At 39.9% G+C, this 22,994-nt stretch overlaps 2 protein-coding genes across 3 annotated transcripts in view; both read left to right on the forward strand.

Moving 5' to 3' along the window:
• The window catches only part of LOC122879463 (rho guanine nucleotide exchange factor 17-like), a 69,811-nt gene extending 65,169 nt beyond the window's left edge, over positions 1–4,642 (forward strand). Inside the window, exon 25 of the mRNA XM_044203578.1 lies at positions 67–4,642. Within this exon, the coding sequence (XP_044059513.1) occupies positions 67–275 (209 nt within the window). The 3' untranslated portion in view covers positions 276–4,642. The remainder of the gene's footprint in view (positions 1–66) is intronic.
• Positions 4,643–10,209: 5,567 nt separating this feature from the next.
• Positions 10,210–22,994, forward strand: part of relt (RELT TNF receptor) — a 32,739-nt gene continuing 19,954 nt past the window's right edge. The window contains exon 1 of one of the 2 annotated variants that reach the window (XM_044203586.1): positions 10,210–10,545. The gene's annotated coding sequence lies outside the window, so the exon portion shown is untranslated. Of the gene's footprint in view, positions 10,546–18,133; positions 18,159–22,994 lie in introns of those variants that run through there. The other variant, XM_044203587.1, reaches the window with a different exon arrangement.

Here is a 22,994-nt window from a genome sequence, read left to right on the forward strand (position 1 = left end):
TAAATCTTAAGTTTTATTTTACTTGTGCTGTCCCGCGACCTTTAATCCCTCCTCTCTGTTTTCTAGGCAACCATTCTCAGAGTGGCAGCACAGTTGATGGGAACCTCCAAAGGCATGACTCGGCGCGTCGCAGAGCCTCTGCCCACATCCCTATTAAAACCAACCATCTAGTGATTTCTGGCGGCGATGGCTATGAGGACTTCAGACTGACCAATAGCAGTGAAACAGTCGGACGGGATGACAGTACCAACCATCTTTTGCTTTGGAGGGTCTGAGACAATCGACCCCGGTTTGAACAACCCACTCCCTCTAGCTGAAAACGGTGCACAAGCTCCTGTCCTTTTCCCCATTGGACTCCTCACTTTTTGCTGTTGTTGTTTTGGTCTTCTGCTCAGTCCACCAGTCTCTGTGTGCATAATATGGCTGTCAACTCCCTCCTGGACTTACTTAATGAATATGGTCACTTCAAACCCAGTTTTCTTGTGCTAATGTTTCTGATGGTGTGCGTTGTTCCTCACTGAGTGGTGTCTGTGCGTGTGTATTTCGTTTTTAAACTCAAGTCTTTACAGAAGGAGACAGAGTAGGGAAAAATGAAACTTTCACATGTGGATGTTTAGATTATGTTTAGACAAGTGAAGAAAATAAAGACAGAAGAGGACTTGGACTCTGCAGAATGTCATTGCACAGGAGGTTGAAAGAGGACATTTAAGTGAACTGAGACATAAGTGAAGCATGTAGTTGTCCTTTTGACAATTTCTTTTGACAAGTTTTTTGGACTTTGACATCAACCCTTTACTCATTCATCACTTCATCTTAACCTCAACTGCAGACAAAATGCCTCCTGATGATCAGAGGGAAATGCCATGTACAAATATGAATATCTATGAATGGAAACTAAGTAAAACATACCATCACAGACTGTATTTTGATGGATATTCTGAATTTGCGTTGATTTTTACAGCTAGAGTTCAAGCTTAGCAGAGAGGTTCAGTTGACATCAGAGAGCTTTTAAAGGAGTCTTTAAACTCGCTTGTCCAGGACTGGACAACAACCCGTAATGGCAGATCTGAGATCAGATATTTCTGCTAGGGTTGTAATAATAATATCTACTCCACAATTCATTGCTTATAGATGTGAGAATGCTAAAATCATCTTTTCTGTGAACAAGAGCATCATTTAAGTGCAATATGTGGCAAGGGTATCTAACAAGACTATAAACACATGCACACAGTCAACACACATTAATGCACAGCCTTCACTCACTGAATCTGAAGAAATTTATGAAAAACATAAATGTGTGTTTTTTCCACAGATAATCATGATGTATCTGATTTTCTTATTTAATTTTTGGTGCCAGTTTAAGATGACATGAACGTAGATGATGCCCACTACTGGAGTTGAGTAGAAAAAAAAGTGCATTGGCGACATTCCTCCTTAACATGACTATGCCAAAGCCTTGTATGTGTTAATGTTTTGACATTGAGGGATCTCAAAAGAGTTCTTTTGCCATGAAATTTCAGTTTGTTGAGTGGAAATCAGGAGCTGGTGTTGCTGATTTTTATAGCACACTTGCTAGATGACGCTAGGCTGTGGTAGCAGATAACGATAGTTATATGTACAGTATTTATGGTTTTGATTTTTAGCGCCTTCTTTTACAGCACTTAATTTATAGAAGATGTAGCTTTCACTTTTTCTTTTTGAGATGAAGAACAGGCCCTGGCTTGATTACCAGAATAGATAAATGGGCATAGTTGGGTTCAGGCAGTAAGACACACACAATAGGGGTGTAACGATACAGTCCACTTATGGTTTGGCACGAGACACAACGCACGGTTCTTGTTTTGGAGTTGTATGGCTCCATAAATGCAGAGAAATAGAACCAGAAAGGAGAGGGGCCTGAAAATATGTTTTGTCTCTACTCTTCCTTTGACTGTTGGTGGCCCAAAGACCCAGACTGCAAACTGATCCAGCTGTAAAATCAATCCCAAAATTCACTTCACGTTGTGTCCGAACACAGCTTGATCCTTATCTTGAACCAGCAGAGAACACAGTAGCTCTCTTGTGTCCGTTTGGGTGCAAAATGCTAAGATTTGCTTAATAATCAATTATTTTTGGGCTCCACATGTGTATTGTGGTATTTCTAGAAATATAGCAGCTAAGATGTATTGTTACACCCCTAATGCACAAACCCACACAAACACTGATTTCAGTATTGATTGTTGGAGATGCATGTGGTTTGTTTGTGAGAGAGAGTGCACAAGATGTAGAGTAGGTCAGAAGGACAAGTGCTGAGTACCTGCACCGCCTTCAGAAGGCTAAAAGTTAAGCCATTAATCACACACACATACACAGATCGAAAAGTCAGCTCTCCCCCGTCCAACAGCAGATGTCTGGGGAAGTGAAGGGTGTCTCTGACTTGTCCTTGTGCGTACACGCGTTAGCCTCAGGCTTTGGGGTTAAGCAGTGATTGTCTTTGATCCCTCCAAGCCTAGAAAACCTCATTGCACTTTGCCAGCCATCTGGGCACTTCGCCTCAGCTTTCCCACTTCCCAAATGCTTTCACATTAGGTTAACTCTTCCACTGTGAGAGTGGCTAACAGTTAAGAGGATTGGTTGGTTGTTGTGATAGCTGCTAACTAGCTTGTGAGCTCTTTGCCTCTGTAAGTGTAAAGGCCTCTGTGTGCGTGTGTGTGCATCCTCCACAAGTGCTCTGTTATTCAGTTAAAAAAAAGTAGCTTGTTTGTGATTTTCAATTGAGGCCAAATTCCAGCTAGCTTGTGATACCCTGTGAAGAATACAGCAGAAGAAAGTTTGAGGATTTTAGCAAACGTTACAGGACGACATTTTGGGAAATATGCTTATTTGGTTTCTTGTCGAAAGTTAGGTGATTGACACCACTCTCATGTTTGTACAGTAAATATTAAACTACAGCCAGCAGCCACTTAGCTTAGCTTAAAGATGGAAACAGGGGGAAACAGCTAGCCTGGCTCTGTCCAAAGGAACAAAACTGCGTCTGTGTAAATGCTCTAAAGCTCACTAATTAAGACGTTATATCTTTAATTATTCCATACAAAAACCAAAGTGTAAAAATGCTCAGGAAGTCACTGCTCTCTGCTAAGTAAGTCATAGCACATGTGTGTCATTTTTACACTTCAGTTTTTGTACTCATTTAACAAATTAGATATAATGAAAGTGAGTTACCTTGCTAGCTGTTTCTGCTGTTTCCAGTCTTTGTGCCAAGTTAAGTTAACCTACTGCTGGCTGTAGCTTCATATTTAACAGACAGACATGGGAGTGGTATTAAGCTAACTCTAAATAAAAAAGTGAATATGATTTAAAGGAATAATTGAACTCAATAATGTCCTCTAATGTTAAGGTAGCAGATGTGTTTTTTTATGTTCTCTATGATTCACAACAAAAGTAATATTTGTGTTCTCAGTGCCAAGAGCTGCCAAGTTACCCATGAAAATAAATGCTGTATATCTATGCTGGCTGTAGAGCAGTGGAGAGTTACTATATTTCTGTGAACAGTGAGAAAATGGGTGTGTTGAGAGGAATATCTGTGTGCTATCTCTGCTGGTACCAGCACTTTTGGAGCACTGTTTCTAAAACTGTGAGTTGGGCAGCAAAAAAGGGTCACAGCCCCTCAGTTAACTGAATTTTTAGTGTGTTTTCGAGCTCTAGGGTCTCTGGGTAAAACATAATTACTTAATGTCCTGAGCTGAAAACAGTTCTACAATTTTGTTTGATGGCTCCATTAATGATTTTCTGAAACTGCTACGATGGAGTCAATAACTTTAATTTCAGCCGATTCAGAAAGTTAGATTTTCTTTAAAATCTGAAAAATATTTGCCTTAAAATATACTTTTACATTTCCTCAGTAGTCATATAAGTATTAATAACTGAATATATTTTCAGCAGTTGCATTTTAGGTTTTGAACCCAGTGTAATGACTTAGACGCTCTTCATTTTACAGACATACAAGCACCCACACACGCGCGCACACATCTTAGATATGAAGTAAAACTCAATGCTAATTTGAGCAGGATTGAGAGAATGAACCAATGTTGTGTGCCAGTTAAAGAAACAGAAAAGATTTACACTTAATTTTCACCATCGCATCAAACTCATCCTTACATCACTGTAACTTTTAAGTAACCTTCTCATGCCCGTATGTGAAAGAAGTCTTTATTGTTGTAAATATTAGTATATATTGCCTTTTTTCTGTAAATAGTGCACCCACGGTCCTCAATTGTTGATATGAATCTAATGGCATATTTTTATATATTTGTGTAAGGTTTGTTTTTGTTTGTATTTTTTCCCTTCCTCTCTGGCATGCACTGTCAGTAATGTTTAAATTATAACTGTCATAGATCTTTCCAAAAGAAGACAAGATGGCCTCTGTTGTTACCAGGGGATAGAGTTTTGGCATTGATGTTTTCACTCGTAGTTAGCTCCAAAACGTACGTTTGCCTTGTTATGGACGTCTACAGGAAGGAAAACACCTGGTCATAACTCTGTTTATCTCTGGTTGACATCTTGTGGTTGTCATGGTTACAGTCTATCAGAGTTACTTCCTGTATGTAGCTGTTTTTGTTTTGTCACTGTGGGTTTCTCTTTGTAATTAAATCAGTTCACTGGTGCCAGTTTGTGTCTGTTCTTTCTTCAGCTGGTGAGGTGTGGGCAGTAGGCGATTTGAGGGGGAACGCAGGGGGATGCCACCCCCCTTGTTATCAGAATGACCAAAATCCATCCCCCTTGTTAACCAGCTCAAAAGATACTCTGTGCTTTGTCTGGTAGTGGCGCTTCACATTGCCGCTTTTAATAATTGCCACGATCTCGGAACATATGAGACATTCTGGTTTTGAACTGCCTGTGGGAAGATTGAACATGTAAGTCTGTCTGTTCTTGAGTAAAAGCGCTACAGCAGACAGGGGGAAAGAGAAAGTGCAGCAGCAGCAGGTCTGAAATGAACAGAGCTTTGTATGTACAACATACATCAAAGGAAGTTTACATGCACATTAGTATCCCAGTTTTGAGTCTCATATTTTCAATCAACATAACTTGAACACATGATCAGAAATCTGGATGAGGTGGGTTTCTGAAACCATGGTATGATGTTTACATGTACAGATGTACATGTCAGTTTGGGGATCCTTGTCCATACTGATTATGTGACTACTTGCCAACATGTATAAGAAACAGCCCAAAGGCGGCCATTTTGTATTTGCCTGAAGAAGGCCTTAATGGCTGAAATGCGAAGGCATGTGTTTAACTCTTACTATGACTATAAGGCTATAAGTAGCCATGCGATATTAAAGGCTTTTTAAATTCACTACCCTATTGAGTGCCTCAGATTTCTTCAACAATGTCAAAAATGTACTTGTTCCAGCTTCTCAAATGTTAAGATTTGCTGCTTTATCTTAAATGATTGCAAACTGACAACCTTTGGGTTCAGGACTGTTAGTCAGACAAAACAAGCAAATTGAAGATGTCACCTTGCACTCTGGGAAATTATGATGGGTATTTTTCACTAATAACCGATTAATCGAGTAAAAAAAAAAGAAGAAAGTATTTGGTGATTAATAAATAATGGAAATAATTGTTCATTGCAGCCCTGCTTTTGCCAACACTTTAATTAAACTAGTGTCACTACTGGTAACAAGAACTCAACATGAGACACTACTTCACATTCATCATTTACGCAATCCTTAACATCAAGTGGAAAAAACCTTGGATCTTTTACTTGGTGTTACCAAACATTTATAGCAAAAGTCAGAGATCCTAAAAGAAGGCCAAGGCTGTCTGTTGAGGATTGTCATTAATTATTTTCCAGGACCTTTTTTTTCTTTCTTTCATTAGATGCAGAGTGCCCTTGTCTTGTTTTTTGAAACATCTAAAAATGTACAGCTTGAATCAACTGGTTGCCTGTTCATCTCGGACCCCGATGACTCCTCCCTAGACTCCTCCGTAGGTTACAGTAACAATAAATAACAATAAATAAACAATAAATAAAAAGATAGTAAATAAATAGTAAGAAAATCGACTTGTCTTATGATGCCTTCCTCGTATTCCTCAGCACTGGCCGTAACACAAAGTCCCCACTGTGGATTTTACCAACACGCTTCAGAGTCACTCCACTATTCATTTTACTTTAACCCACTGACCCACAATGAAGTGTATTGTGATATGATAGCCCTGCAGTATATAGAGGAAAATGGTATGAATGCAGGCCATTCAGGACACACACACAAATACTAATGTTGCCCTGTTCCCCCCTCATGAACACATACACAAGTTGCAGCCCACTTACATCTACACACAGTATTCAAATGATGCATTAAACAGTGAAGATCTGTGTGATGAATGAAAGAGGCAGTAACGACTGCAGCACAGAAATTCATCTGTGACTGACATGAATGACAGATTGAAATTGTGAGTCACTGACTTGCAGTGACTCACTGGTTCATCCCAGCTGAAGAATGTGGGCCAATGGAAATCTCCTTCATTCACTGGTATCAGATTTACAATATTTTGTGTGTGGATTTGGAAAAGCTATGTAATTATTTAATCTTGCATAGTACTGTAAGTGTCAAAACTCTCTAATAGCTGTGTATACAGTGAAAGTTCACTCATATTATCTGCATTGAAGGAGCTTCAACTGCAGTATTATGATTGCTCTCAGAGACAAGAGACACTCAGTTTAACTGCTTTAATCTAACTTTTAATTTAAGTACATTTATTTAGAGAACATCACGATGACAACATTTAAACATAATTAAAAATGTAATATGATATGGGGTATTTAATTTCTTGTAACCTTAAAATATGTTTCCTTATATTGCATTCTTTGCAACCAAACACCTGGGGATTTGAACCCTGGGCTGGAGTGACTGCATTCAGAGGCAGGACTGACTCCACAGATTATTTTAGATTTAAAGACGCAGGGGGCTTAGCCCAAAACCTGGTATGGGAGCATGGGGACGTATTGTACAGCTAAAGTTCAACCATTAAATGCACATTAGAGATGACATGTATATGTCAATAGACAAAATTAACTATCCACAGGACTGAAGTTGTATAAAATAATCCAAGAGGCATCTTCAGTTCTGCTGACTAAGTGGGGAGTCCCAGGCAGGCAGTTAGATCTCATAGGATCTCAACGACTCGAGGTTTAACGACTCTTACCTGAGAATCATTTAGAGTCGTTAAGAAGAAACTGGTAAATATTATACACAGTTTCAGTGTACAGCAATAGACCTTTATCACGGAAGACATTTTGACATGTTACTGTAGGAAAAACACAGGTGTAAATAATACAATTGATGATGGCTGAATTCCATTTAGCGGCTTCAGTTTCAGGGTCCTGGTACTGTGCATGATGGCTCACTGTCCCACTGTCATGACTCACTGGGACATTTGAATGGAACAGAGCCACATTTAATGTTATTAGTAACACCTGTGTGTTTCCTACTACAACAAGGTACAATGTACACTTACTTGTGCCATTGTTTTACTATGCAGAGGACGGAATATTTTTACCCAGATAGAATAGTCTTTGAAGATTTTGGAAATACCTTAAAAACAGAGGTAAGTTTTGTTTAACGCGTGTTTTTTCGGACAGATACGTGATTGGCTGACAGCTCATTCAGACCAAAGGAACAGCTAACTACATAACTGGCTCTGCCCTGTTTCTCTTGAATTACAGGCAAAAAATAAAAAAGACATCAGGAAATAAGATAGTCATTTTGGAGGGAAATTGTGTTGTGGAATAAAAACTGCTGGGATGCAATAAAAATGACCAGCAATGAAAGTAGCAGGAAGAAGAGCTGAGTTGTATTGTATTAGACCATTTAAAATTTCATGGTTATATTTATAATAATAATAATAATAATAAAACTTTATTTATAGAGCACTTATCAAAACAAAGTACAAAGTGCTTCACAACAAGAGAAATAAAATACCACAGTGAATGACGAAATATAAAGAAATAAAATACATAAAATACACAAAAGCAATAAAATAAACAGTAAAATAAACAACCAGTTCAGGTAAAATCAGGATATGCTACAGGATAAGACACTGACTCAGACTAATTTCTTCAGGCATGTTGTTCCAGATAGCAAAAGCTCTGCCCCCCCTTAGTTTTCATCCTGGACTCAGGAACAGACAGGAGACCCCTGCCCGAAGATCTCAAACTACGTGAAGGTTCATAAGGGATTACAAGGTCTAAAATATATTTGTTACAATAATCAAGGCGTGAGGAGATAAAAGCATGTACAACAGTTTCTGCATCACTAAGATTTAAAATAGATCGGATTTTTGCAATATTTCTGAGGTGATAAATACATGATTGGACAATCTTAGTGATATGTTGCTCAAAACATAAATTGCTATTAAACAGGACACCAAGATTTCTTGCAACAGGCTTGATATGTTGTGACAGGTTACCAGTAGATGGCAGTATTTGTTTAGTGATGTGTTGGGGCCCAATAACAAGGATTTCAGTTTTATTTGAGTTGAGCTGAAGAAAATCTATCAACATCCAATTTTTTATGTCAGACAGGAAGTCCTGCAGAGAACTCAGCGTACTAAGGTCAATGGGCTTGACAGGGAGGTACAACTGTGTGTCATCCGCAAAACAGTGAAAAGAAATACCATGTCTGCAGATGACATCACCCAAGGGAAGCATGTATAAGGAGAACAGTATTGGTCCCAGAATTGAACCTTGAGGCACACCATACTTGATATGGGAGAAGGAGGACATGAAGTTTTTAATGCTGACGCAGAATTTCCTATGCCAGATATGCCCACCCAGTGCCTCAGTCTATCTAAAAGAATGCCATGATCAATTGTATCAAAGGCAGCACTTAAGTTCAACAGCACAAGAATTGAACACATGCCTGTGTCTGCATTCATTAAAAGGTCATTGGTGACTTTGAGAAGGGCTGTCTCAGTGCTGTGGTGTTGACGAAAGCCAGATTGGAACTTTTCAAAGGTATTATTGTTTTCCACAGCAGCAAGAAGCTGCTTAGATACAAGTTTTTCCATAATCTTTGAAATAAAAGGCAATTTGGAGATTGGGCGATAGTTATCCAGGAGGGTGGGATCAAGCCCTGTTTTTTCAGGACTGGCTGGACACAAGCTGTTTTAAAGAAATCTGGGACGCAGCCAGTAGACAGCGAGCTGTTAAAAATAATTTGGAAAAGGGGCGCAATACAATCCATAACTTCCAATAGAAACCTAGTTGGGATTTTGTCCAGAGGGCTGGAGGACACTCTCATAAGAGACATGATGTCTGTGAGTTCAGGCAGCGTGACAGCAGAAAAATTGCTCAAAGAATCCCTGAGCGGGTGATCCACATCTAAAAAGGCAGGATTGGGGGTTATATCAGATCTTATTAACTCCACCTTTCCAGAAAAGTACAAAAGAAACTTTTCACAATCAGCATCACACTTAGCAGGGGCACAAGGAGAGGCAGGGTTAACTAACTGATCCACAGTCTTAAACAGGAATCTGGGGTTGTTCTGATGGGAAGAAATAAGTGCAGAGAAATGACATGTTCTTGCATCCTTCACCACCCTATTATAAAGGAGTAATAACTCTTTCATGGCCACAAAGTCGACCTGGAGACCTAATTTCTTCCATCTGCGTTCTGCTCTTTTCTTCTTCTGACCTATATGAAATTACCACAGAAATGTTACAAGTGGCACTAGAGGGATCCTGGCTCCAGATAGCAGCACTGTGATGAGTCCACAAGGGGGTGGTAGTGACAGCAGAGGGTGCGTGGCAGTTTTTGGTGAGCAGAGAAGAGGAAGAAGAAGCTCAAGGGGAAACAGGTGATGTAAATAGTCAACTACATGAGGAGGACAGCACAGCATGCTGCAGGATGCGACTACCCGATTTGTTTGGGTGAAGACCATCTCGTGCAAACAAGGAAGAACAATCCCAGAATAAGTTAAAGTTGTGAATAAAACCAACGTCATGGGTGCTGCAGACAGACTGGAGCCAGTTTATATATTGCATCTGTATTTGTATGTATCTGTATATGTGCTTATTTAGGTCTTACGGTCTTCTTTTTATTTATATTTTTTTATTTAACTATTTTAAGCTATTTATTTAATTTTGTACACTTTGGGTCTCCATATGTTGGCTCTCCGTATAAGGAGACCTACAGCTATGCATTACGAGCTTCAACCGCCAGGTTGTGAGCCGCAGCACCTGCTAGGGAAAGACACCGACCGGCAGAGGGGGTTTACACACACACACACACACACACACACACACACACAGACGGGAGTTTCAGCTTGCAGCGGTGACGCAGTGAGCCAGCTGAGTGTTTGTCTTTTTTTAACACACACACACACACACACACACACACACAGAGAGAAAGAGGAGCCAGAGAGAGGGGGGACCTCGTTTACCAGCTTTGTGGTTGTCATTCATTCAGCAACGTTTTTTAATCAAACCTAACAACTCAGTCCACTACAGGTGATGATGCTCGACTCTGAACGTTGATTTCAACTCCATTTATTCACCAAACCGGTAAGTCCGACAATTTTTTTTTTTACCTTGTAGTAACAGTCTGAAAGGCTGCTGAAGCCGGTAGTTTAGTTTTGTCAGTCACTGCCGGCTCGTGTGGGTCTTTTCTCGCCGCAAAGCCTGTCCGACCGTCATGACCACTTTTACGCACAACGGTAATGTGTTTATATGACTTTGTCTGCCCTATGGGGCATCATATGGCACATTATGGGGCATCATAAGGCACATATAGAAAACTATAGACTACTTTTGGACGAAAAAAGTGCCTGCTGTTTGTTTCAGTGGGGTTTTATGGCTCAAGACAGCAAAGATTTTAACTGAACAAATGGAATATGTTGTAAGCTTTATGGTTGTTTATTAATTTATCTACTATAGCTTTCCAAGTAGAGACTTAGGATTTTGCTGTGACGTTCGCATAATGACTAAACGTTTCCGATAGTATTTATAGATAGTTTACATGCCCCTGGTTTTGGTAATAATGTATTATTCTGGTAATTCTGCTGGAGGCAACGGAATACCTGTAATTCGGTTAATTCAATAGGTTTATAATAACTATGGGAACCACAGCGTGTCGTACTGTCTAATGACAGAGTGAGGAGCTCATGCTTGACGCACTTTCATGGGTACGTGATGACCTCACTAGTAGTGTGATCCTCCTCCTCTCTTTATAATGAAGTGAAACGCCTATGTCCTGGTTCTGCTTTATTTCCATATTGTATATATATTTTATTATTTATTATATTTTATTATATGGATGAAACACATCAAGGCCAGCTGATTGCTCAGTTCAAGCCAACTTATAATGCATCACAACAGTCATACATACTGCCAAAGCATGTTGGATAGAGATTAACAGAAAGAAGCAACTGTAAAAATACAGTATTAGTTAACGGTATTAATGTTAACATGACGGCTCACACATTTTTCACTCTCTGTTTGCTCATTTGAAGGTGTCGTATCACCATGACATGTCACACCATACTGCTGTGGTTTTAGCAGGATACTACTGCGTAAGGAGCAGGAGGGCAGGCGCCCTACATACACACACTTACGCAAGAGTCAAGATGAGACTGTCATTTTTGGCAGAGGGCTTCTATTGTCCGAAACCAAATTCCTCCACGCTTGTATCAATAAGAGGCTTTCTCTCACACACAACTATACTCACGCACACATGCACTCACACTTCCACCAGAAGAGGGCCATGTACAGCTTCACTGGCTCATCCCTAATATTATTACGATGCATGCATTTTAAGGAAGGATTTTACAGGATTTACAAAGTTTATTCATCTGTACCATCTTGTCACGGCACAAGTGAAGAGAGAATCACAAAGCTCACAAAGCAATTTAAATATTTGACATCACTTATTTTACGAGAAGGCAAGCTTCCTGTTTCCTGTCTACTACTTTCACCCCTTCTGGTAGGAAATAGAGCATGTCATGCCTGTCTGGATATGTGCAGTGTGATTGGTGGCGGGTGCTGAGATGTTAAAATCTACCTATCGCAGGGCTTCTGTTGGTTTGGCCAAAGCACATTTTATCATATTATATCACAAAGGTGGAGTTGGAGGGGACCAGAGAGGAGAGGGTTTGATCCAAAAGTAATTCCAAGTTCACACACTCACTTAAAAACTGCCCCTAAAGTGAACCTTTATGCTTTAACTTGTCTGCATCGGCAGAGCTGTTTATGGCTGCCATTCGTTGGGCCAGGTTTCAGCCAGAAAATATGTTTTTCGAAGATTATAGTTTATTTTCTTCAAACAACACTAAAACAGCACTGTGGTATCATTATAGTCACAAAAGTATATTGGTCTTACTTGAAAATAACTACGTAGGTCAGTTTGCATGATTCCACAGATTTGTGAGAGGACAATAACGTGTTAGAAGCCTCTTTAAGAATTCAACAGATTATAGATTATATTTTGACTGTTGTACACTTTAGTTTTATGTGTGTGTGACAGTTGAGGGGTTCCCCAACAGAAACATGTTTTTAATTTGCTAGAAAATGCTTTTGAACACATCTCTGTGTCTCTCTTAACAACACATATTTCCCTCCTTTAATAGCTGCATATAATAGTAATGGAACAGGATCTATATATTTTATTTATTTTATAATTTCATATTGTGTGCTTAACTGATGTTACAGTTAACTGCACTATGGCTGACATCTGTAATTATACCACAAACATACATGCACGCACACACACACACACACACACACACACACACACATACACACACAAATGCCTTAATTAGGAGTTGGTGTATGTAGCCGTGGATTTAGCCTGAGCCAAATTTAACCCCCATTTTACGCTCTACCCCACCCAACATTTACTGTACACTGAATGCATTCATAGTTTTGGGAAGACGCAGAGATGACAGGATGAGAAAGGGAAGAGAAAAGAGAAGAAGAGACAAAAGAGATCAGGAAAAGAGAGGAAGACGGACACAGACAGTAAGAGAGAGGATGATGACAGGAAGCTCGAAGTGTGTATGTTGCAGCTTGGAGCTGATGACAAATTTACATGTAGGGATTATCAGTGTAATTTAAAGGTGCTATTGATAACATCCATCCACTAGATGATGCACTCCCCCCTTCCATTCCAGTGGTTGCCAGTTCACTGCACAACCTGTATATTTCATGTTCGAGTGGAATGAGAGTCAGACTCAGTCATGGCAAGTGATGAATCTTTCATGAGTAATGAATTAATTTAGCAACATATAGCTATACATCGGTTATAGATTTTTTGAAAAGTTCTAAACAGATTTACAGTAGTTCTGAACTTTACCTTTGACATGACACATTGGTAATATATTGGGATCCCATGTCCACTCCGTTGAAGAAGAGCGACCGTCTTTTCAGAAGCGGACCAATCCATCACTGGCCCGGATGGACCAGTGACTGGTCAATCAACTTGACCTGCATAAACTTGTACTGGCCCCAGGACATCGCTTATGTTGGACCCTTGCTCACTTCTAAATCCCCTCTGATACGCATCTTCATTATAACGTTACATTGTTTGAGGGAACTATAACGTTAGTTAACTGGACGGAACCGTCACTAATGCTAACGTAGCTCCTCAGGGACTGACGCTGCTATTTTTCTAATTTGAACAATCAAACCCGTGACAACACATTAGTTAAGGTTTTAAGGACTATGGCTGTCGGTAGTTGTTGTTTATTTTGTTTAAATGTGCAGAACTGTAATTTTATGTGTTGTTGTTGTTCGGATGATTAAGCTAAGATAGCTAATATGTGCTAACGTAATGTCCACACTAACTGGCAACCATGCCACGTGATACCAACGTCGTTATACTACTGGCTCACAAGCCTTGTTAGAAGCAGGAAGCAAACGTCAAACATCTCACACAGAGATAAACAAAATATTCATTTTGGACCCGTCAAATTTTTTAAAATGATTAATTCACAATCATAATATTTTTTTAAGGAAAAGTGATACTTTTATTCCGCACCGCTCTAAAAGCTCTGTGGATGTATTCTTTTTTTTAAATATTCATCTACATAAAAATGTTATCAATATAACCTTTAACAGACAGATGCAACTCTATTTGAGCATATGTGTATGTTGAAGTCAAGGACACAGCTAGGCTATAATTAGGCCATCAATCTTGTCATCTGTCTGTCCATCCGTCCAACCAGAGTGGTTGGGAATGCCTCCAGACGGTCTTCCGTCCCCGTGCCACAGCGGCCTGCCTGCCTCCCCAATGTCAGCCAGGGAACTCCATGCCAAAGAAGTTCCCACTGCACTGACCACAGATCCCAATCCAAGCTGGCTCAGCGCTCCACACATACAGATTGGTGGAGGATCGGATAATTACTGGGGGACCTGGACACAAAAACCTGGAAAGACGTTGCAAACACGAGCATGCAAACACACTCACCTACTAGAGTAGTACCTTTACTTAGAGTAAACATGTACATACACACTCAAGCTCAATTCTAAGTTATTTTTTAATGGGAAAGCAGGATTTGATGGGCAGCAGTATCCAAAATGTACACCATGCATTCTCCTTCTGAGGAGCATGTTTTCCTCATCACCATGTCTCTTGTTTGAATTTATCTGTTTATCTGTTGCACTCTCATGATTTTACAGGAAACTAAGCAAACTGTAAGTCATGCTGCAGTGGGTTTCCGTCAGTTGAGTTCATTCTTTTGAAAGTCAGGATGTGGGAAAAAATCACTTCCAGGATGTTTCAGCTCTTTTGTACCTGAAGTTAAAAAAGGTCTTGCATGTCATGGGGTCTAATTTATGGCTAGTTATTATTTTCCTGTGAACTATGTTTTGCTAGAAAAAAAACTGCCTTGAAAATAAAAACTACACACATGTGATAAATTACTCCTTGCTTGGGACCAAATCACACTTAAAAAACAATGGATTAAATAATAAGGATAATTTAATAATAAGCTATTCATCATACACAGTGGTGGAAAGTAGCTAAGTACATTTAGGACATTTATTTCAGATAAACGTAATTTTAAAAGATAAGGTTACTGACAGAAACTAATTTTCACTGTGATCAACAACTCATGTGTATGCTATCAATACCAGGTGCTATTTTGTGTGGACCACCATGGTATAATTTGACTTTGAAAGGAAGTTGTGCATTGTTACTTTCAACCCCATCATTTCGTCGGGACGAAAGTAACAATGGTTTAAACTTGAATTGTTTATACTATTCTTGTTTTTATTAAAACTGTCTCACAATGTCCTTGTTAATACATAATGGCAAACATATTATGTCCTTTATCTTAATAAAAAAATAGTACATTTAATTAGCAATTAAAATGTTTTATTTCATCGAACAGTATTAACAGTATAACTGTCATAACATTGACCTAACATCAGGACAGTCAGGACAAAAGCAGACAGCAATAGGCCTAATCTTGCCCTGCTTGGCCCGAGTTCATGACCTTTCCCCCTCTGTCTCCTCCGTCTGCCCTGTCACTCCCTACTGTGTGCTGTTTAATGACACAGTCTTAAAAATAAGCTTTAAGAAAAGAGTCAAAAGAGGCTGCAGACGTTTGCTACCCCACGGGTCGGCTCTGGGGGAGGAAAAATGCAAGGCAACCACAATCTGCTAGTTGAACTCGCCAGTAACCAATCGCTGGCTTTTAGTTGCCAGAGCAAATCACACACCAGCATGTCCGAGTCGATTTCTTTGTGACGAGGCACAAGTGAGTGACTGTGTGTGTATGTTGTGTGTATGTGTGTGTGTGTGTCATGTTTTGGAGAGGATCCACACAATCCCTCATGTGAGGAGTGCTACAGACATGCCCCGTTTCAAAACAACCACTGAGTAATGACGATGTAGCCAACAAAGCAGGAAATTGAACCTCTCGTTTGTAGCAGCACTTTTATAGAGTTATTGAATACAACTCAAAACACAACATATTTAGATCCATAAATATATATGAGGTGCTTGTCTGGGGTTGGGTTTGCATGCTGGGGGCAAACTTTTTTCACCCTCATCCATAGAAAGTTTTAAGGAACAGCTTTTACATATGTACCATCAGTACACTCAGTATGCTACACATATGGAGTTGTTTAACATGTTTAACATTCCCAGAGGTCTGGTTAAGCTTCGCAGCGTTCACTCTGGCCTCCACCGCTCCAAAGAGGGAATGCTTCTCTTTGGACTCACTGACCCAGCAGTCCATTAAAGTAATAGTTTCACATTTTGGTAAATACACTTATTTGCTTTCTTGCAGAGAGTTGGATGTGTAGATCAATACCACTCTTGTAGCTGTCTGTTCAGTAGGAAATTAGAGCCAGGAGACAGTTAGCTTAGTTTAGCACAACAACTGGAAACAGGGGGAAACAGCTAGACTGGCTCTGTCAGAAAGTCACAAAATCTACCTAGCAGCACCTCTAAAGCTAATTAATTAACATGTTATATCGCATTTGTTTAATCTTTTCAACAATCAAAGTGCAAAAATGACAATTTGCAGTTTACGAGGGCTTATGTGCTATTTCTCTGCAGAGTGCAGTGACTTCCTGGAGTCTCCGCTAGTTGCCTGGCAATCCCACGGTGACGACAGTTAGGTTTATCTTTTTATGGATTCAACAAACAAGATGGAACATGGTAATTAGTTAGCTTTAGAAGTGCTGGGGGTTGGATTTTGTTACCTTTGTGCAGAGCTAAACTATCTGTTTCCTCCTGCTTCAAGTCTTATGCTAGGCTAAGCTAACCGGCTGCTGTCTTCTCATCTAACTTTCGGCAAGAAAGCGAATTAGTTTATTTCACAAAATGACAGTTCTTCAAGGTTTACATGTCTCTGCAAAGCTAAAATAGGCAACACTTCTGTTTCTTATCTCTTTAGCTTTCCCTGAGAGCAGGAGACAATGAGAAGAACTAAGACTTGTTCCCACCCATGAATAGGACATCTGCAATTTAGCCTCACATCAAACATAAAATCTGTTCTGACAAAAACAGTTATTAACTAAATCCTCTGTATTTGTTCGACAAATAGAGATGACATGCTGGAAGTTTTGTTTTTACCCTGCATCTGTATGTTTGTGTGTGTGAAAATAGGAATTGTTCTATTATAGTGTGTGTGTGTACTGACTTATATAGAGCTGGTATGTGTGCATGGGTTGTGAGTTATAATTTAAGGTGTTGAAACATAAGGAGTGGATTTACATCCACCTTTAATGATTCTGGTGATGTAAGGGAAAATACCAGACTCTCAAAAACACCTACTCTCACACGCATTTTCGCAACTCAGATTGCCCCATGTTCTGCTTTTGTTGCCTAAAACCCTCAGTTCAAATCAAGCAGACCTTAGGGTTGTTTTACAGCCAGAATTGGTTTGTGGTTGGCTTCCAGTGGGTCAAAATAGTAGCAAAGTGTCCTTGTCTCCTTGTGAAAAACAGTTTTTTTTTTTTTTTTATTAGTGCCATTCAGGCTTGTTCGTAATGAGGCAGAAAAATCTAAATTAATGAAAAACAAAATGGTCTTGAACACTTTCAGAGTTTCAAGGTAATTTTAAAAATTCTTTGCAAAACAGGTCTAAATGACATCTAAAAAGCACCATTGATGGTTAATGAAATTCAGGCAACAAAGTCAAGCTTTTATGTCTCCCACTTATGTAATTTGACTTCAGAGGAGAATAGAAGGATGGACATAGTGGTTGGAAAGTAATGTTTTTATCGGGAATTGAGCCTAAAGCATCTGTGAGTTTATGTCTTACCATAAGGTATGGCATCTGTTTCTAATGGGAACATTTCTTTTGTATCACCAGAGTTTTCCTTCCTTCATGGTGGTTGTAGGAAATTAGGACAGTGTACTATCAGCCTGTTGTATTGTGGGATCTCCGGTTGCTACAGTGGTCATACTCTGGCAGTATCACAGAGATGCAAACAAGCTGACCACCTCACTGCGTCTGTCTCTCTTGTCTGGTCTTCCTCTCTCCACTCTCTCTGGCCAATTCAACCTCTCTCGTTCTCACTTAGTGATGTCTGACGGACAGCGTGCAGCAGAGACACAAGAGAGGCCCGTTAAGTTTCTGCTGGTGTACAGTTCCACTGGAAAACATGACGACTGATATCACGCCAACCCAAGGACAGAGAGGTGGAATGACGGACACAAAGAGACAGTGAGAGAAACGCATCCGCAGACGTGTGCAGAGATGCTCCTGCCTAGTTATCAGACACGCTCCCCATAATGAGACATTGTCTGAGCACTAACGTAGAAAGTGTTGGCGTAAATCAGCCTTTCATTTGCCGATAATGGGCACTTCCATTAAGCCAAACAGAGGGTATGGTTGTCCAGATCACGTCGTTGTCATACACGTGCACATTATCTCTCGGTCCACGAAATGTCTGATATATAATGGAGTGTAATTACCTTAAACCTTTCTTTTGCCGGCTCAGTTCTTTTCTATTGTATTTCACTCCGTGGGCCGTAAGATAATTCTCATGTGCATCACAAAGAGGTGTTCCCCAAGGCTGGACAAGCTACGTGACCTAGTAGGCTTAATAGGTAGCCATTATCGGCATGGGAACTTTTTACCTCATGATGGAGAGGGAAATCCGCTTTTCATCAGCCATTTTTGAAGCCCCAAACGAGCATTCGGTGTCATTCTAACTACACCAGTATGCATCAACATGAGCATTACTCTGTTTATGCACTGTCGGCGACAATGCATTTCTGAGAAATCTGAAGATATTTAAACTCGGTAGCTGGTTAGAAAAAGCTGATGGTTCTATGGACTGTCATCATTTTAGAGTTTACATCTGTGTGGCTTTTTGAACAACAAGGAAACAACTGTCAACCTGACCTGGTCTATAGTCAGGCTTAACCTGCTCAAAATAAAGCTATAGGAGATTATTATATAAATTCTGATAAAGTTTTACTATAGCTCTGGTAAAAGCCTGAAAGCTGGTTCAGGCAAACAACTTCTGCTACTACACTCAATATGACATACTCCACTCAGTACAACAGTATGTTTATGAGGTCTTGAATACTATATCTTTCAAAGACCCTAACCCCTTAACAAACCTCACGGAACCACATGGCCGACTATTTCCTCACATGCATTTTGGCTAAGATTAAGCAAGTAAAAGTAATTGATCAAGGTTCTGGAAAGGTTAAGGTCATGTGCTTTGATGAGTTTGTTCAAGTATTCACTTCACAGCAGAACTCTTGCAATATGGCAACTAATTAAAGCTGTTCATGTACTGCATGAGGCGTGCGTTGCTGCTTCGCTGTTAAGTTTGCAAATACTGCTGCAGCTAAACGTAAAAATGTTATAAGCCCCAGCATCCACCTTTAGCCTCATGGAAGCCCCAGGTTTCCATGGGGCAAAGTTTATCATTGTCACTCCCCAATCTTTGTTGTGTTGAGCTCAGTGTAAGTTTACAGACTGAAGAGGTCAGACCCTAGCCACCAACTAACATAAACTATGTGTATATTCTCTGTTCACATAATACATCTGGGTTGGCTGACTGAACTTCCTTGTCGTTCAGAAGAGTCTTTGAATGGTTGAAGTTTTAAATCAGTTGTTTACAACTGGTCTAATCTCAGGGTCACCATTTCTTTGTAGTCATTAAGTCACAATCCACACATAGGCTAACTCAACACCCATTCAGTTTTTTCCCTTCACAAAATAAAGTGAAATTGTGCCTGAAAACCCAATGAAATTAAGTGTGGGACTGCAACAAAGAAAGGGTAATTGCTTAAAACAAAATGACATTAAAAGGATTGCATTTACATTTAGAACTAATTCATGCTTATTTGGAGTACCAGCACACTGTTATTTTACAGCATGGTATGCTATAAAGGCTAATAATAACATGCCAATAAAACAGCTGATTTGCTGAAAAGAATAAAGTGATGAAAAGCTATTTTAAGCCAGGCTGTCTTATTAAAATAAACAAAACCAAATTTCATATTTTGCTTGCCATACATACATTTGGTCATGTTGTTTTGTGAATGCTACTAGCATACATCCGCTACTCACTCTGCAGGGAGACAGTACTTCAAAATTAAATAAAATGAATACTTAAACTTGAAATGAACCACTGCTTTAAGGTTTAACCAATTTAGTCTGGTGCTGTGCTTCCTAGTGGCTTCCTAGCAGTCTAGTATGAAGGGGTTTTATTGTCATGTGCATTCAAATGTTATTTTAAGGAGGTTGTCCTCGTTATTTTTAAAAACTCACTTGATCACTTACCTGGGATAGGTTTATTTGAGGTGCTGGAGGACTAGAAGGAAAGGCATTGACACTCACTTCTATGTAACTTTCCATGCATTTTTTTAAAATTGATCTGCCTTGATTGACTAAGCTAAAGAGTTTGAATGTTTACTTGGCCAGGTATTCTATCTAGGATTTTGGAAACGGAATAAGATTGTAGAGTCTCATGTCTAACCAGAATCCTGTGTACTTGACAAACACGGCTCATTGTTTGGAAGCCAGTAACATGTTAGCTCGACCCCGCTTTAGCCTTGATCTCTCCTGCTACTCAGTCACCTCAAATTGAAAGGCGAGGAGTTCCACTCATTCTTGTGTTTCCTCTTTTGTGGTTCCTTCCTTCCTTCACAGCTTCATCCAGTAGGATTTCTCAGCTCAGCTGCTGCATGACATCAAGCAGCCAGAAAGCTCTCAAACACATTAACTGCGACTTCGGTCCTCGCCCCAAAAACAACCACAGAAAAGAATAATGTCCATGTTTTTGTCATGACTTTGCCATTACTTCTTTATTATTGCTATTTTTAGGTCCCCTGGACAAAACAGAAAATGTGACTGGTCATCTGATGTTGTCGCGACTTGTTATTTGAATGTGTCAAACAACAGCACAGAGGGTTTTGAGTAATTACTGTTTTACAGTTTGGGAAAAGTCATCACGCTCTTCTCCCTTTCCTTTGAGGTGTTTTTGAATTTTTTTTAATCCTGTTTTGTTGTTTTCGTCCATTCACATAAAATGACAAACGCATGGTGGGTGTTGGTGTGTTTTGGCTTCTTTGTTGTATACGCTGGGATATTCTGAGATGTGTTAATATCCTGTTATATCCTGCTCTTCCTCTGCTACTCTTCTCCTCTTCTCTCCCTCTGTTTCTGTTCCTTTGTTTGTCGTCTCTTTCATTCTTTCTCTCTCTAGTCCTTCTACCCACACATCCATCTGACTGCAGCCTCCAGACCAAAGGACATGGCCGACACAGGCGTGAAGCAAGCTGGGTTATGAAAAAGGAATAAAATGCAATTACAGGATTGACAGCTCAATAGCTGAGGACGCAAGTCTAGCGAGGGTAGAAAGAGCATGTGGAAGAAAAGTATGAGATGACTGATATGGGTTTAGTTTTGGGATTTTGCCATGAAGTTAGAGAAAGGCCTTTCTAAAAGTCAACTTTAACACCAGTAGTAAAAGTAAGAGATGCTGTTGTATAGTTATAAACTGTGGTGAATGGAGGGATTAAATAATGAATAAGGAGGCAAAGATTTCTTAAAACAATAGTTTGACATTTTGGAAATGCACTTTCTTGCTGAGAGGTAAATGAAAAGATCGATACCACTCTCATGTCTTTCCGTTAAAAATGGAGTTACAGCTGCAGCTTCATATTTAGACAGACATGAGAGTGGTATTAATCTTCTCCTCTAACTCCTGGCAAGAAAGCGAAAAAAGTGTATTTCCCAAAATGTGGAACTACTGCTTTAAAAGATGATGGAGAATTCTGCACTGCTGTAGGTCCGAGTAGCACTTTGTCATGGACAGAAGGCAGAGAAGGATGGGTGTTTTAAGGCGGACAAGGCCACGCATGGACCCAGGGGCGGTCATGCGCACGTAGGTCCAGTGGAAGTTCCACGTGTGGCGGTCGCTTTTGTAGTGGCTTTGTGGGGAAAACCTCAGACAAACTGGATTTAAATGCAAATGCATCACATGCAGACAGTGCTGGCTCAGATGGCCTGGCTGTGAATGGCTGACTTCAGAGGGCAGTGGTCAGGGAGCTGGCACATTTTGAACATCCTTTTTGGACATGCTTTCACATGCATTATGTATTTCAAGCACATTTTCCCTGCATGTGTTGCTGCTGCATACACTGAGTGCTCTTGGCCTGTGGATAACCAGCAGGTGAAATGGTTGACAAATGTTAAGACCTGTTCCTGAGAAAGACTTTTAAGACAATTTAATGGTACATAATGGAAAAATAACTTTTAGCAGATGCTTCTGTGCCCCATACTCAAATAGACAAGCCTTTTCAAACGGGTTTACCAATTAATTCACATCCCCTGAACTTTTCATCAAGACATTTCTTCTCCTTCAAATGTCTCCATCAGGGGTCTTGTTTTAACTCACACTACCCAGCCTTTGCAAAAACACTGTGCTGCTGTGTACTGATGATTTCAGATTATAGGCATTCATCACACGATAAATCAGTTTCACGTCGCTCTACTGGAGTTGAAGTACAGTTGTTTCAGTGACTGCACTTCTGGAGGTCAAGTGAGGTTTTCTGTGGAAAACCAACATTCCTCAACCCCTCTAACCCAGTCCAATTTGTTACTTGACACTTTCCAAAAAAAGAGGTACTTAATTGTAGGTCCCATTTCTGTTTTGCTCTCTCTATCATTGTCGTTTTATTGATCGTTTTTTTAAGCTGTGTGTGCTTGTGTGTTGTGTGTGTGTGAGGGTGCATGTGTGCATGTGTGTATAAGTGTATATGCATGTGCACGCGTGTGACTTGTAATTAGCCTCTTGCTCTGGTCTGTATGGCATTTTAACAAATGCTTCTATATATATCATGCTATCAGGCTGAAGTTTTAGCAGTATCACTCCCTGCCACTTTCTCCTCTTTCCATCCCTCCCTCCCTGCCTCTCTCTTCTCTTCCTCCACAGCTCTATCGGCCCTGTGTTGTTTTTTCAAACTAGTGGTTTTTCTGTCCTCGCTTTATCTTTCTCTTCCTCCCTGAAATTATGCTTCAGCAGCCTGTCATTGG

The sequence above is a fragment of the Siniperca chuatsi genome, linkage group LG7 (genome assembly GCF_020085105.1).
Source record: "Siniperca chuatsi isolate FFG_IHB_CAS linkage group LG7, ASM2008510v1, whole genome shotgun sequence".
NCBI classification, from domain to species: domain Eukaryota; kingdom Metazoa; phylum Chordata; class Actinopteri; order Centrarchiformes; family Sinipercidae; genus Siniperca; species Siniperca chuatsi.